The 15,265-nt window shown below is 47.7% G+C and overlaps 1 protein-coding gene across 3 annotated transcripts in view; it reads right to left on the bottom strand.

Moving 5' to 3' along the window:
- LOC128411519 (sterile alpha motif domain-containing protein 12-like) overlaps window positions 1-6,935 on the bottom strand; it is a 186,141-nt gene extending 179,206 nt beyond the window's left edge. For 2 of the 3 annotated variants that reach the window (XR_008329837.1, XR_008329836.1), the window contains exons 1-2: window positions 6,609-6,935; window positions 3,095-3,245 (exon numbers count right to left, since the gene is read on the bottom strand). Coding sequence is in view for 1 of the 3 variants with exons in the window: in XM_053383892.1 (XP_053239867.1) it covers window positions 3,095-3,178 (84 nt within the window). In the remaining 2 variants the exon portion in view is untranslated. The remainder of the gene's footprint in view (window positions 1-3,094; window positions 3,246-6,608) is intronic. The other variant, XM_053383892.1, reaches the window with a different exon arrangement.
- Window positions 6,936-15,265: the final 8,330 nt, after the last annotated feature.

The raw sequence follows: 15,265 nt of genomic DNA on the forward strand, positions 1-15,265 counted from the left end.
TGGCAGTATAAGTAATTTTACTGGAGGATAAGAGCTAATTTTGAGAGCTGAAGTGCCACCCCCCCGGACCCGGGAGTGATCCGCGAGAGAGCCTGTTGAGGAGATATAGAAGAGTTTGACAGCTGTCAAATTAGCTGTCAAGAAGGAAAAAGATAACTTTGTTTCTGCTGTCTCTGCTGGATATATTTGTTACAATTTGGTTATATTTTGTTGAAAAGAAGGAAGAACTGATACAAACTAACTTGATTTTTGGATTTGAACTGGAAGGAAGATTAAGTAACCAAAATCCCTCTAGAGGGGGTTTTGGGACATTATAAGAACGGCTGAAGGAGGAAAAATTCAAGCTAAATTGGACAGAGTTTTTCTTCTCTTGGGAAAGTTACAAGGCCAAATTGATGTTTTGGCTACCAATGTTGCAACTCTGGACTTAACAGTAAACAAATTCATTGAATGTGATAAGGATTTGACTCAGGAAGTTCATGCAGCTGGACAAGAAGAGAAACTTGAGAGATTTGAGAGTGTGGAGAAAGAGATATATGTTGTTTCTGAGGAAAAGGAAGGAGGAGATGTAATGTTGCAGATGACGAAGGAGAGCCAGAGGCCTGACATGATGGCTACAAAGGAAAATAAGTACTGGATGATGAAAATCTGGTCTGAATTGGAGATTGAAGAATGGAGAGATCTCCTTATGTGGAGATCTGAAGACCTATGGATTACAAATTTGATTAAGGTGGAAGTTGAAGCTTTCGGGACATTTGGACTTAAAAGGAGTAAGAAACAAGATTCGGGCTCCACTTTTAAGTATGGAGGTCTGGCTGGAAGAAACATGGACCCTATCGGGACAGAGCTTCTCCGAGATCTGGTGTTTAATACTAAGGACTACCAAAAAAACCGGCAGAGAGGAATTGAGAGAGAATTAAGAGCCTCGGACGTGAGGTCTCCAGGTTGATAGTAGACTAAGACTGATGGACATTTGTTGGGGATCAAAACCGGGAAAGGGTTGGGGTGGGGTTTGGGAATCCAAAGGGTGTACAATTATAATTATAATCTTTGTTTTGTTATTAGTATGAAAATTGGGGAATTCGTGGAAGGGAATTTGGGTCGACTTTAGAAAAAAGTTTTAAGAATGAGCACTGATGTACAAATATTGATGTTTATAAGTTAAAATTGGTTTTTCTAAAATGAATTAAATATAAAAAGGTCAAAAATTGGGGATAATAACTTGTTGAACTAACAATTTGAATTGGAATATAAGAAGGGGAGGTGTGGGGAAGTCAGGGAAATATGTTACTGAAAATACGGATTGTAAACTTTATGTGTTTTTAACTTTTTTGTTTTTTCTTTTTTGATTTTTTTAATGTATTAAGGTGGAAAATCTCAATAAATATCTTTTAAAAAAAATGGAAGAGGGGATAAAAACAAATGCTAAGGGTTGGTTATGGAGCAGAAACTTGCCTTAGAGTTGGCCTTAGAGCTCAAAACCCTGCTTCAAGCGTTAGGCCTCCATCTCCCCCTCCGTTTGTATATTTCTATTTATTCTCAAGAACAGGCATCCCCAAACTTGGCCCTCCAGCTGTTTTGGGACTACAACTCCCATCATCCCTAGCTAACAGGACCAGTGGTCAGGGATGATGGGAATTGTAGTCCCAAAACAGCTGGAGGGCCGAGTTTGGGGGTGCCTGCTCAAGAATAATATCACTGTACAGAATAATAAAGACGTCAGTAACAGTTATTGCAAAGGGTGAGGCAAGCAATACATCAAGCGGCAATAGAAGAAGTGGCTGTTTGGTGCAGCTATAAAACTGCCAGCACAATTGCAAAGCTAAGTAGGATTCAGTAGGGTTTCAAATTGGGTGGGGGACTGCATGCTGAGATTCCTGCCTTGCAGGGGGTTGGACTAGATGACCCCCAGGAGTCCCTTCCAACGCTACAGTTCTATGATTTATCGCCACCACCCTAAATTATTTTTGGTTTGCGATCTACACACTGTACATCCTCCCCTTTAGCAAAACTTGATCTTTAAGCACATAAGTAGAACCAGCTGGATCAGGCCCATCTAGTCTCACAGTCTTCACTAAGCCAGCCAAATGCCTTAGTGATGGGAACCCGCAAGGAGGATCTGAGTGCGAGAGCAGGGCGGACCCAAGACATTTGGGCTCCCGAGGTGAACCACAAAAAAACACCTCCCTCCAGGGGGAAAAGGGGGATTTGAAGATCTACATCAGGAAGAAGGGGGGCGGGAATCAACCTTACCCGATGGCTGAATCAGGGCATTGCAGAGGGGAAAAGACCGCTCTGAATCAGACAGGGCGGGTGCAGACCCCAGGAGACCCAGAGGGCACCCCATGGAGTGGCTGTCACCTCTGAAATTAAAAAAAAAATAGGTCTTATATATATAATAAAGGTAAAGGGACCCCTGACCATTAGGTCCAGTTGTGGCTGACTGTGGGGTTGTGGCGCTCATCTCGCATTATTGGCCAAGACCCCATAAGGGAAAAAGTAGCCCTCTGCTCCTCTCTGAATTTGCCCGGTCCTTTTTTAAAGCCATCCAAGTTGGTGGCCATGGGACGCGGGTGGTGCTGTGGGTTAAACCACAGAGCCTAGGACTTGCCGATCAGAAAGTCGGTGGTTCGAATCCCACAACGAGGTGAGCTCCCGTTGCTCGGTCCCTGCTCCTGCCCACCTAGCAGTTCGAAAGCACGTCAAGTGCAAGTAGATCAATAGGTACCGCTCCGGCGGGAAGGTAAACGGCGTTTCCGTGCGCTGCTCTGGTTCGCCAGAAGCGGCTCAGTCATGCTGGCCACACGACCCGGAAGCTGTATGCCGGCTCCCTCGGCCGATAAAGCAAGATGAGCGCCGCAACCCCAGAGTTGGCCACGACTGGACCTAATGGTCAGGGGCCCCTTTACCTTTACCTAAGTTGGTGTCCATCACTGTCTCCTGCAGCAGGGAGTTCTGTAGATGAACTCTGTGCCGCGTTGAAGGACTTTAAGACATCACCATTGAAAGACTCACTCTCATCGGCTTGACAAAGTTCAAATTGGGGGGGGGGTTGGGATATTCTGAGAGAAGGCTGTAGAATAAATGCACTCACCGCGTCTGCAGTTGCGGGCTCTCCCAGTTGAGCTGCCAGGCCATTCAGGACCTCCACCAAGCCGCTCCCGGGACTGGTCTCCATGAGGACCCTGTGGTGGAAGAGGCAGGGGCCGGAGGCTGCAAGCTGGCGGCAGCAGGTGAGGGGCTACCTGCAGAGAAGGTGGGAAAGAGATCTAAGCGGAGAAGGAGGAAGAGATGGAAACAGAGACGCCTGAGCTGTACAGGCTGGTGTCCCCCCGGACACTTTTTGAGTAAATGCAAGGGGCTGTAGCAGAGAGAGCTACATTTTTAAAAATTTGCCTTGATACAGTCTTTAAACCTCTTTTGTTGACCACCAGCATTACACTTTCCATTTTTAAGTTCAGAATAGAGTAGTTGCTTTGGAAGACGATCATCAGGCATCTGCACAACATGACCAGTCCAACGAAGTTGATGTTGAAGAATTATTGCTTCAACACTGGTGATCTTTGCTTCTTCCAGTACACTGGTACTAGTTCGCCTGTCTTCCCAAGTGAGGTGTAAAAATTTTCGGAGACACCGTAGATGGAATCTTTTGAGTTAGACATGGCGTTTATAACATGTATCTGAAGAAGTGTGCATGCACACGAAAGCTCATACCAATAACAAACTTAGTTGGTCTCTAAGGTGCTACTGGAAGGAATTTTTTTATTTTGTTTCGACTACGGCAGACCAACATGGCTACCTACCTGTATCTATAACATAGTAAGTCCCTGCTGGATTAGGCCAGCGGCCCACCTAGTCCAGCCTCCTGTCATCACAGCAGCTGACCAAATGCCCCAATGAGAAACCCCTTAGCAGGATCTGAACCCAAGAGCAACTCTCCCCTCCTGCAGTTTCCAGACACTGGCATTCAGCAGCGTTGGTGCCTCTGGCCGTAATGGGCAGAGCACTGCTATCATGGCAAGCAGCCATTGACAGCCTTCTCCTCCTCCATGAATTTGTCCAGTCCTCTTTTAAAGCCGTCTAGGCTCCTGTGGCAGGGAGTTCCAAAGTTCAGCTAGGCAGGGTCAAGTTTCTCCTTTCTCCTTCCTGTTTCGTGGAATGTTTTATTAGAGACCTTCGACTGGTCCCTGCTTCACACCCGACACCTTAGTCAAGCACAAGCCACTCTGATAAGCTCTAAATGGTTGTTTTCCTGCTTTTCCTGTGCTGCCAAAGTTCTACCCACATCCTCTTCTGCCATCCAACCTCCCTCCCTTATGAAACTTCTGGGTATCATCCAGCTGCAGCTTATTTACTGACATTCGTTACACACCTCCAGTTTCCAAATTCTGCCACCTTTTGATGCTGAGCGCCAAACTCACCCCAGCATTGTATTTTATTGCATTTGAATATTTTGCTGGAAGCCGCCCAGAGTGGCTGAGGAAACCCAACCAGATGGGCGGGGTATAAATATTATTATTATTATTATTATTATTATTATTATTATTATTATTAGCACCGTTCATGCTGCTGCAAGCTAATAGGCTTAAGACGGAACATCCCTGGGAATGCATTTGTTTTGCAAATGGGCACTAAGCAAAGTTGACTGATTGCTTCCCTCTCTCTCCCTCCTCTCCACACACACACTTTTGTGTTACTGTGTTTGTGTGTGCAGGGATATCCTTAGGTACTGTATACCTGAAGGAGCGTCTCCACCCCCATCGTTCTGCCTGGACACTGAGGTCCAGATCCGAGGGCCTTCTGGCGGTTCCCTTCCTGCGAGAAGCCAAGTTACAGGGAACCAGGCAGAGGGCCTTCTTGGTGGTGGCACCTGCCCTGTGGAACGCCCTCCCACCAGATGTCAAAGAGAAAAACAACTACCAGACTTTTAGAAGACATCTGTTTAGGGAAGTTTTTAATGCTTGACGGAGTATTGTATTTTAATATTTTGTTGGAAGCCACCCAGAGTGGCTGGGGAAACCCAGCCAGATGGGCAGGGTATAAATAATAAATTGTTGTTGTTGCCTGCAAATGCTGATCAACAGTGGGACGGTCTCCCTCGGAAGCTAGCAGACTGTCCTTCCTTGGAGGTCTTTAAGCAGAGGTTGGATGGCCACCTGCCAGGGATTCTTGAGCTACAATGGGCTGGACTAGATGGCCCTCATGGTCCCATCCAACCTGACAATGTAATGTTTCTGTGACCTCAGCTGCTTACAGGGTGTTATAAGAAAAACTGCTCCCTTTCCCTTATGGGGTATTCCAGAGCCTGTATAGAGTCCTTAAGTGGGTTCCCTCTTGGTAGGAGAAAAGAACAGAGGGTCCTCGCTCCCCAAACGCAAGAGGAAGGAGAACCCTGAACAATGGTGTGCACGCCCTTATATAGACTTTTGAAATTGCCCACCCTGTAGTCCAAAACCACCCCCCAAAACATCATACATACACCACAGAAGGAGGCGGTCTACAGCAGAAATCCTGCCTGCCAGGATACCTGATAATGGTCACTGACTGCATTACCTGGGCAGCTTGGCCATTCTTTTGTGATGGTTAATACTCTAGTTCCTGAGTCCAGGTCACAGGCTCACCCTATTCCTACACAAATACTCAAATACTCCCTTAAGACAGGATTTGCAAGCAAAAAGACAATGGGAAGACTTTCCCCATTTGCCTCCCTTCCTGCAGAGGAACATTTGAGGTCACTGCGAGAGTTGAAATAATGATAAAAATAATAAAAATAAATTTTATTTATTCCCGGCCAGAGCCGGGGGCTGCAGGATTGCTCTCCTGTACTATTTCAGACACGTGGTTCATCTATTTAGACATGTGTGCATTTATGAAGATCTATTCTATATTTGAGACCTTAAAATTCTTATCGCACAGGCTGCGCAGCACAGGTTGTCCTGAGCACCACACACGTCTCAAGCAGCCCTCAGGAGCCCGGGGGGGGGGGAGTCTGAGATGCCCTGAGATGCCAAATTAAATTAAGCCCCTGCATTTGAGGGAGGGGCCTCTGCAGAGGAGCCTCCCACTGCCCAGCTGGATCTGGAGACATTTCCAGGGCCAAAAAGAGATGTGGAAAATGGTCTCGCTATTGTTATCATACATAAAGACCATCAAGAAGGCTGATCGCCAAAGAATGGATGCTTTTGAATTCTGGTGCTGGAGGAGACTCTTGAGAGTCCCATGGACTGCAAGAAGATCCAACCTCTCCATTCTGAAGGAAATCAGCCCTGAGTGCTCACTGGAAGGACAGATCGTGAAGCTGAGATTCCAATACTTTGGCCACCACATGAGAAGAGAAGACTCCCTGGAAAAGACCCTGATGTTGGGAAAGATGGAGGGCACAAGGAGAAGGGGACAACGGAGGATGAGATGGTTGGATGGTGTTCTCAAACCTATGAGTTTGACCAAACTGCGGGAGGCAATGGAAGACAGGAGTGCCTGGCGTGCTCTGGTCCAGGGGGTCACGAAGAGGCGGACACGACTAAACGACTAAACAACAAATTGTTATCATGAGGGACTCAGGCTGAGCATCCGGTCGACTCCTGACAGGCTGCAGCCTGTGAACTCACCTGCCTCCCCACTCCAGCTGTCTCATCCGTCCCCAGCGAAGGCTCCGGGGGCTTTGTTTGGCTGTGCCCCCACCGCAGAAGATCTCCCCAGTCCTCCTGCCTGTCTCCAGACCTGCCTCGGAAATGATCTCAGCTGTTTTGCCTTCCTCTGCGTGCTCCTCCCTGGAGTTCAGGCCCAGGCAGGATAGGACTCTGTCTCCTGGCTTGCTGCCAAGTCACCGACATGCCCTTTCGTGTTCTTGATAGAGCGAGTGTTGCAGAAATCTGCTAGAAGGCTGCGCTCCTTCTCCTCTACCCCCGGCATGCGAAAGTTTGCCTAATCTGATAAGCACTCGAGTTTCACTTGTGCACAATCTTCAATGCACACACCCAGGTGCGTGGGCACACAATATCACATCCCTTTTAATGATAGGGCAATGTTTAAGTGAATAGCCCAACCACCATGTCTGCAGATTGCGAAAAGGAAACTTTGCTTCAAATCTCTTGGGGTTTAGGAACAAACTCTGAATAATCCCTGAGGAACAGAAGGCCCTTTGCTCATTCTCTCTTATTTATTACTGCACTGTATATCCAAAAGCTGTGAGCACTGTTATAAGAATTTTAAGGTCTTAGATATGTAATAAATTTTCATAAATATACCAAGCAAACACATATATAAATATATAAACTACATGTCTGAAACCCCACAGAAAATAAGTCCTGAACAAATTGACCTCAAATATTTCTCTGCAAGGTCAAAGTGGGAAATCTCCCCGTTGTCTCTTTCCTCACAAATCCTGCCTTAAGGGCACATTTAAGATATGAATAGGGTGTGAGCCTGTGACCTGGTTCAGGAACTAAGTATGTATCATTACAAAAGACTGGCCAGGCTCCCCAGGCAATCCAATCAAGTGACCATTAACAGGTAACCTGCCAGACAGGAGGTAAACAATGCACTCAGATTTCTGTTGTAGACTGCCCTTTCTGTTATGTAGGTATGATCTATCTGAGGGTGGTCTTGGACTCCAGGGCTGGCAATTTAAAATATCTATATAAGGGCAGGCACACCTTTGTTTTGGATCCTCCTCCTTTCCTGCGTGTGAGGGGAGCACCCTGTTGCAACAGTTCAATAAAGATCAGGCTTATGAGCTGCTTTGCTTCTCAATATTCTCTGGTTGGCCTCTGTTATTTTCTCCAACCGATGGAGAACCTGCAAAGGACTCTATAAGGGCTCTTGTGTCCCCCCATAAGGGAATAAGGGCAGATTTCCATTTATTACAGCACTGCCATTTAAATGAGTTCTGGTGAACATCAGGGGAGCCTGCAGGATCAGGCCAAAGAGAGCCCATCTAGTCCAGCATCCTCTTCACACAAGTGTTCAGATGAACCTAGGAATCCAGATAGACTGTCTCTGGACCTGGAGGTTCCCTAATAACGTAATAAGATTCTGCTGGATCAGGCCAGGGGGGACCCATCTAGTCCAGCATCCTGTTCTCACAGTGGCTGAGACGTTGCCCGTGGGAAACCCACAGGCAGGATCCGAGCACAAGAACAACTCTCTCTTCCTGCACTTTCCAGCAACTGGTGTTCAGAAACATGGAGTGCCTCCAACATTTAAAATGCACCCAGGGCTTGCAAAGGTAAATTAAAGAACTGCATAATGTTTAGGAGACATCTGAAGGCTGCCCTGTATTGGGAAGTTTTTAATGTTTGGTATTTTACTGTGTTTTATATATATATATATGTTGTGGAGGGACATGGGTGGCGCTGTAGCTTAAACCACAGAGCCTAGGACTTGCCGATCCGAAGGTCAGCAGTTCGAATCCCCGTGACGGGCTGAGCTCCCGTTGCTCGGTCCCTGCTCCTGCCAACCTAGCAGTTCGAAAGTACGCCGGTGCAAGTAGATCAATAGGTACCACTCCGGCAGGAAGGTAAACGGCATTTCCGTGCGCTGCTCTGGTTCGCCAAAGTGGCTTAGTCCTGCTGGCCACATGACCCAGAAGCTGTACGCCAGCTCCCTCGGCCAATAAAGCGAGATGAGTGCCGCAACCCCAGAGTCGTCCGCGACTGGACCTAATTATCAGGGGTCCCTTTACCTTTATATATGTTGTGGGACGTGGGTGGCGCTGTAGGTTAAACCACAGAGCCTAGGGCTTGCTGATCGGAAGGTCGGCGGTTCGAAAATCTTGTTTCTTCATGTTTCTTCTCTTTTGCCAAGCCCAGCCTGGCTACAGTGCCATTGCCCCACCACTCACACCTGTGCTCTAGCCCCGCCCACAAGGAGCTCCCACCTTGAGCACACAAGTTTTGGGGCTGCATCCTGTCTGGATCTCGGACACCGAGCACAAACATTTGCATGCCCGATACCAGGTGCAGCCTGCTGGAGATACCTGGCCAAGGATGCTCTGCGGCAGGCTGGACCACTCAGACATCGCCATGGTCCCTTCCCTCTCTGTGCTGCTTGCAAGCTGCCTGCCCCTGATTTTGGGAGTTGCTTGGGATGGAGGTGAAGCCCCCAAGGTAAGTCTCTTGCATTGATTCTCCCCCAGGGCGTTCTCCTCCCCCTACATTTGGGGGGGGGTCCTAAATCTTGAACGGTTATGGGAGGCCCCTTTGCAACCAGTAAGGAGGTCTAGGCAACCAGTTACCTTCTTCAGTGGGGTTGTTTCACGACGGATCACCACAATTCTGTAAAAAAACAAAACGAAAAAGTACTACTGCATGTCAGATTTTGATTAAAATTGCTGTACTTGATGATCTCACATGTCAAAGTCACTGCTGTGAATTGTTGTTGCTGCTGCTATATTTATGAGCGGCACATACTTCCAGCACATATAAATAAAGAGAAGAATGAAAGGAAATGCGATTTTGATGAATCCCCGAATTGAATTTTATTATTTCGGTCACAGACCAATTCCAGCCCACATACAATATCGAGGAAGTCGTAAAACACAATAGGGATACATTTGAATTTGCAATTAGGTATAACAGGGACAATACAGATATAGCAACAGTTAAAAAAAGTATATAAATTAAAACTTAGTCACTAACATATAACCTAAGATTATCATTTAAAACCTTAATCATTATGCTAGCACAGCTTGTTCCCTAAGTTATATGACAATCGCACAGAATTTGGCTACCCAAATCTGAATGATGAATCCCTTATTCGTATATGTTTGAGAAATTTGTTCTTCTCTCTGTTTTTTTTATTATGAATTTTATTGAGTTTTCCATATTTCATTACCTTTTAATTACACAAATCCATAACTTAAAACATTTCTCACACAAAGCACCGACCTCCTTCCCTCCCTCTTTCTGAATTCCAAACAACTTTTACCAATTCCTCACATTTCTATGTTCTTCTCTCTTTTGTATTTGTTAATAACTTGGAAATTCGGGGGGGGGGGACTGTTAAAAGAAAAAAGAACTGGTCAGGTTCTGGCCAAGGGCTTTGGAGCCGACGGAGGGGAAGCCAAGTTATTCTTACTACAAAGCTTTGAGTCATTTTAACTGGTGTGGCTGTGCCTCCCCAGACATCCTGGGGGGCTGTGGCTTGGTGGTGGGGTGTGCTGAGAGGGATCCCAAACGGGGACCCCTTGATGCAGGCTGGGGGGCTTCGCAGAGCGCCTGTCCCCAGGATTATGGGGGCAGAGAAGGGAAGCCTTCAGACCATTGTGGATAAGCCCAGAGTATCAGGGGAACTGGCCACCTTGCAAAGGATGCCGTCTCATAGGAACCCAAATTTGCTCCCCCACTCGACCCCCTTCAAGGACTGCCCCATGGAAAACACGCCAGGGCTTCCCCAACACCACCAGGGCTGCCCCACCTCTTCTGCAAAAAACTGAGTTTTGCATGCAGGGTGTGGGACATATCCTGCCCTTCCAGAAGCCAGGAAGAAACACATGTAAATCTTTCTGCAGAGGATGTTTGCTCTCTGAGATGTCCTGTCAGGGACATGTTGCCTTCCAGGTTGATGAGTCTGCGTGAGCAGTCAGGATCCCAAGGAGGCTGGCAAGGAAGACTTGTAGGTCCTGTAATAAGCAAAAAATCTGCCCTTATTCCCTTATGGGGGACACAAGAGCCCTTATAGAGTCCTTTGTAGGTTCTCCATCAGTCGGAGAAAATAGCAGAGGCCAACCAGAGAATATTGAGAAGCAAAGCAGCTAGGAAGCCTGATCTTTATTGATCTGTTGCAACAGGGTGCTCCCCTCACACACAGGAGAGAGGAGGGACCCAGAACCAAGGTGTGCCCACCCTTATATAGACATTTTAAATTCCCTGCCCTGGAGCTCAAAACCGCCCCTCCATACATCATACCTACATCACAGAAAAGGTGGTCTACAACAGAAATTTGAATGTTGTTGTTTTTCCTGTCTGCCAGGTTATCTGATAATATCTAATCTGATTGCCTTTCCTGGTAGTCTGGCCATTCCTTTGAAATGGTGGTTTCCCAATTCCTGAGACAATGGAAAGGCTCCCTGACCCCCTCCTTCCTTTCAGAGAAAACATTTGGTCAGTTTGGGAGTCAAAATGGTTTCAGGGCGGTCTTCCTGTGCTGCTCCAGACATGTGGTCCCCATATCTATGTACGTGCTAGATTGGTACATTTATGAACATTTATTATATATATATATAATTTATTTATTATATATATAGAGGGACGCGGGTGGCGCTGTGGGTTAAACCACAGAGCCTAGGACTTGCCGATCAGAAGGTCGGCGGTTCGAATCCCCGCGACGGGGTGAGCGCTTGTTGCTCGGTCCCTGCTCCTGCCAACCTAGCAGTTCGAAAGCACCTCAAAGTGCAAGTAGATAAATAGGTACCACTCCGGCAGGAAGGTAAATGGCGTTTCCGTGCGCTGCTCTACGCCGGCTCCCTCGGCCAATAAAGCGAGATGAGCACTGCAACCCCAGAGTCGGCCACGACTGGACCGAATGATCAGGGGTCCCTTTACCTTTATTTTATATATATAAGACCTTAAATTTTTCATTTCACTCCCAAAACAAGGGCTGAAGAGGGAAACACGCACCTCATAGAAGAGGGAAAAGATGGAGGCTACTCTCACCCCATGCATTTAAAGCACTCCCCCACTGTAATTTAAGGGTGCAGGGAATTGTAGTTCTCTGAGGGGTAAAATATAGTTAAGGACATAAGAAGATGCTGCTGGATCAGGCCCACGGCTCATCTTGACCAGCATCCTGTTCTCACAGTGGCCAACCAGATGCCCCCATGGGAAACCCTCAAGCAGAATTCGCACACAGAACCCACAGTCTCCCCTCCTGCGGTTTCCAGAGCATAACAGAGCCATCCAGGCTAGTAGCCATTGATAGCCCTCTCTTCCAATCCTTTTTTTAAAGCCATCCAGGTCAGTGACCACCCCTGCATCTTGTGGGAGGGAGTTCCATAGTTTATGAGCTGCGTGAAGAAGCACTTTCTTCCCAGGGTTGTTTTTTGGGCGGGGGAATGAGCTTTTAAATGTATGGTGTATTTGAGCCCAATGCATCAGTGAAGCTGGGTTCCAGTTCACGAAAGGCCACTTTCCGGCACAACCTTAAGGTCTTGCCTCTCTTTCCTCCTAGTGCCTCAGAAGTCGCTCGGAGGGTGTCGATTCTTGTGGGCCCCGAGCCAAGAGACAAGCTGGTGAGTGAAAAGGGACCCTCAGAGGCAGGGCTGGACTCAGTATAGGTTCAGCTGGGGCAGTGGAGGTGGATGAATCCTGCCCCTGGCTGGCCAAACAGAGCCTCCAGCTTTGAGTCAAAGGCTGAGTCCAAGGCACATTGTTTGGACTCCAGACTGGAGAAGCAAATTTCACCTCCTTGCTTCCCTCTGCCCCGTCATGCGCCCCCAATCAAAACACCCACATTCCATAAGGTCTCACACAATCCTAGAGTTGGAAGGGACCCCGGGGGCCGCCCAGTCCGGCCCCCTGCAATGCAGGCAGTGGCGGAACTTGGGGTCTCAAATTTCAGCTTTTTCTGCTGCCGCATCACACGGTTGACTCATATTAAGGTTGTGGTCTGCATGCTAAGACCCCTAGATCCTTTTCACGTGGCGAGCTAGGTGTTCCCCATTTTATATTTGTGCATATTTACGTGCCAGATTTACGTATAAGCTAAACAAGCTATAGCTTAGGGCCCCACTCTTTTGGGCCCCCCCCCAAAAAAAACATACTTCTTCTTAATTGTGTTTCAGTTCAACGATTACTTTGATAAAATGCATATTTTGTTATGTGCAAATGGCTTTAGATACCATATAAATTACCATATAGCATATATTCAACACAAAAAACAGTGACAATTTGTTGTTGACAAAGGACAGCTGGTCATATAAAGGGCCCCATTACCTTCAGGAGCTGAGGGCAGGAGTCAGCAAACTTTTTCAACAGGGGGCCGGTCCACTGTCCCTCAGACCTTGTGGGGGACTGGACTAGATTTGGGAGGGGGGTGAACGAATTCCTATGACCCACAAATAACCCAGAGATGCATTTTAAATAAAAGGGCACATTCTACTCATATAAAAACACGCTGATTCCAGGACCGTCCGTGGGCCAGATTGAGAAGGCGATTGGGCCAGATCCGGGCCCCGGGCCTTAGTTTGCCTACCCATGGCTTGCAACGGTTCTCAACCTGTGGGTCCCCAGATGTTATTGGACTACAACTCCCATCATCCCTGAGCTCTGGCCTTGCTAGCTAGGGGTGATGGGAGTTGTAGTTCAACAACATCTGGGAACCCACAGGTTGAGAAAGGCTGGTTAGGGCCTCATCAAACCTAAATCCAGCCCTGTGCCCAAGTGTCGAATAGATGCACACACACACAGACACACACAGGGACCCCTGACCATTAGGTCCAGTTGTGGCTAACTCTGGGATTGCGGCACTCATCTCGCTTTACTGGCCGAGGGAGCCGGCATACAGCTTCCGGGTCATGTGACCAGCAGGACTAAGCCGCTTCTGGCGAACCAGAGCAGCGCACAGAAATGCCGTTTACCTTCCTGCCGGAGTGGTACCTATTGATCTACTTGCACTTTGACGTGCTTTCGAACTGCTAGGTTGGCAGGAGCAGGGACCGAGCAACGGGAGCTCACCCCATCACGGGGATTCGAACCACCGACCTTCTGATCAGCAAGTCCTAGGCTCTGTGGTTTAACACACAGCGCCACCTGCATTGCATTAGGTCCATAAATTACCATAAAACATATATTCAACACAAAAAAACCACAAAAATTACAATATAGCATATATTCAACACAAAACACAGCTGGACATATAAAGGGCTCCATTACCTTCAGTAGCTTAGGGCCTCATCAAACCTAAATCCAGCCCTGTGCCCAAGTGTTGAATATATGCGCGTGCGCGCGCGCGCGCACACACACACACACACAGACAATGTATTAAAACATACAGTTCATTACAAGAAAAACATTGAAGCTGCACCAGCCATTTCTTAAAAAGCAACCTGGAATAAGAAGTGGTGCGCTGACTTACCCAGGGGCCACTCGGCGTGGGGGGTACTGAGGCAGGACCCCCCCCATACAACTCACTGGCTCCCCTCTCACCCAGCTGCCTGGCGCAGGGGCGGAGGCGTTGTTCTGCGCCCACGCTTGTCTGCTTTCTCCCCCAGGCCTGATCCGTGGCGCTGCCTACCTCAAGCTCTCCCCGGGGTCCTCAGTGCCCTTAGACTCCGTGCAGGTGCAGCAGTTCCTCCAGACGGTGAGCGTCCCCCGGGAGGTAGCTGGCACATCAAGCAGCATCGCCAGCCTGGACGTCACGACCAGTGAGTAAAGGAAAGAGGCTCCTGGGGCTGTTCCAGAGCCACCTTCACAAACCATCTTGCTCTCTATCTGCTTCAAGCTTCTGGTCCTCAAGGAGTTGGGATTATTGTATCTTGACTCTGCGTCTCCAGGCTTCCCTTATCTGGTGAGATCATCTTTTGAGGCCCTTCTTCGTGTGCCTCCTCCTCAAGAAGTCTGGGGGGGTGGGCAACACAAGAGCAGGGCCTTCTCTGCAGTGGCTCCCCGTCTGTGGAATGCTCTCCCCAGGGGAGTTTGCCTGGCGCCTTCATTATACACCTTTAGGCACCAGGCAAAAACGTTCCTTTTTAACCAGGCCTTTCGTTGATATGATTGGCATCCTATAGCCTTTTAAAATGTGGCTCTTTTTGCGGGGGGTGTTACTGGGGTGTTGTTTTTTATTCTGATTACATATATTGTGGTTTTTATGTTGATATTTTCTGTGAACTGCCCTGAGACCTCTGGGCATAGGGCAGTAGATAAACCCAATTAACAACAACAACAATTTATTATTTATACCCTCCCATCTGGCTGGGTTTCCCCGGCCACTCTGGGCGCAGCTCCCAACCAGAATATTAAAAATGCGATAAAAGATCAAACATTAAAAAGTTCCCCAAACAGGGTTCCCAACCTGTTAAGAAAGAAAACCCAGATCTGTCAGTTCCAGTTTCTTGTTTTTCCAGTTTTAAATTCTTCAACTGCCTATCAACCTCGTTCAGAGCACTGTTCATCCACATTTTGCAGACGCCATACATTACTCATCCTATTCTATTATCTGTTTATAACTCCCATTAATGCAATTGTGGGCAGGGTTAGGGGTGTGAATTCTCAGTTGTCATGAGTTTGAAGGGGAGAAATGCAAATGTTGGAATTAAACAGCAATGGAA

Source organism: Podarcis raffonei, chromosome 3 (genome assembly GCF_027172205.1).
Source record: "Podarcis raffonei isolate rPodRaf1 chromosome 3, rPodRaf1.pri, whole genome shotgun sequence".
NCBI lineage: Eukaryota > Metazoa > Chordata > Lepidosauria > Squamata > Lacertidae > Podarcis > Podarcis raffonei.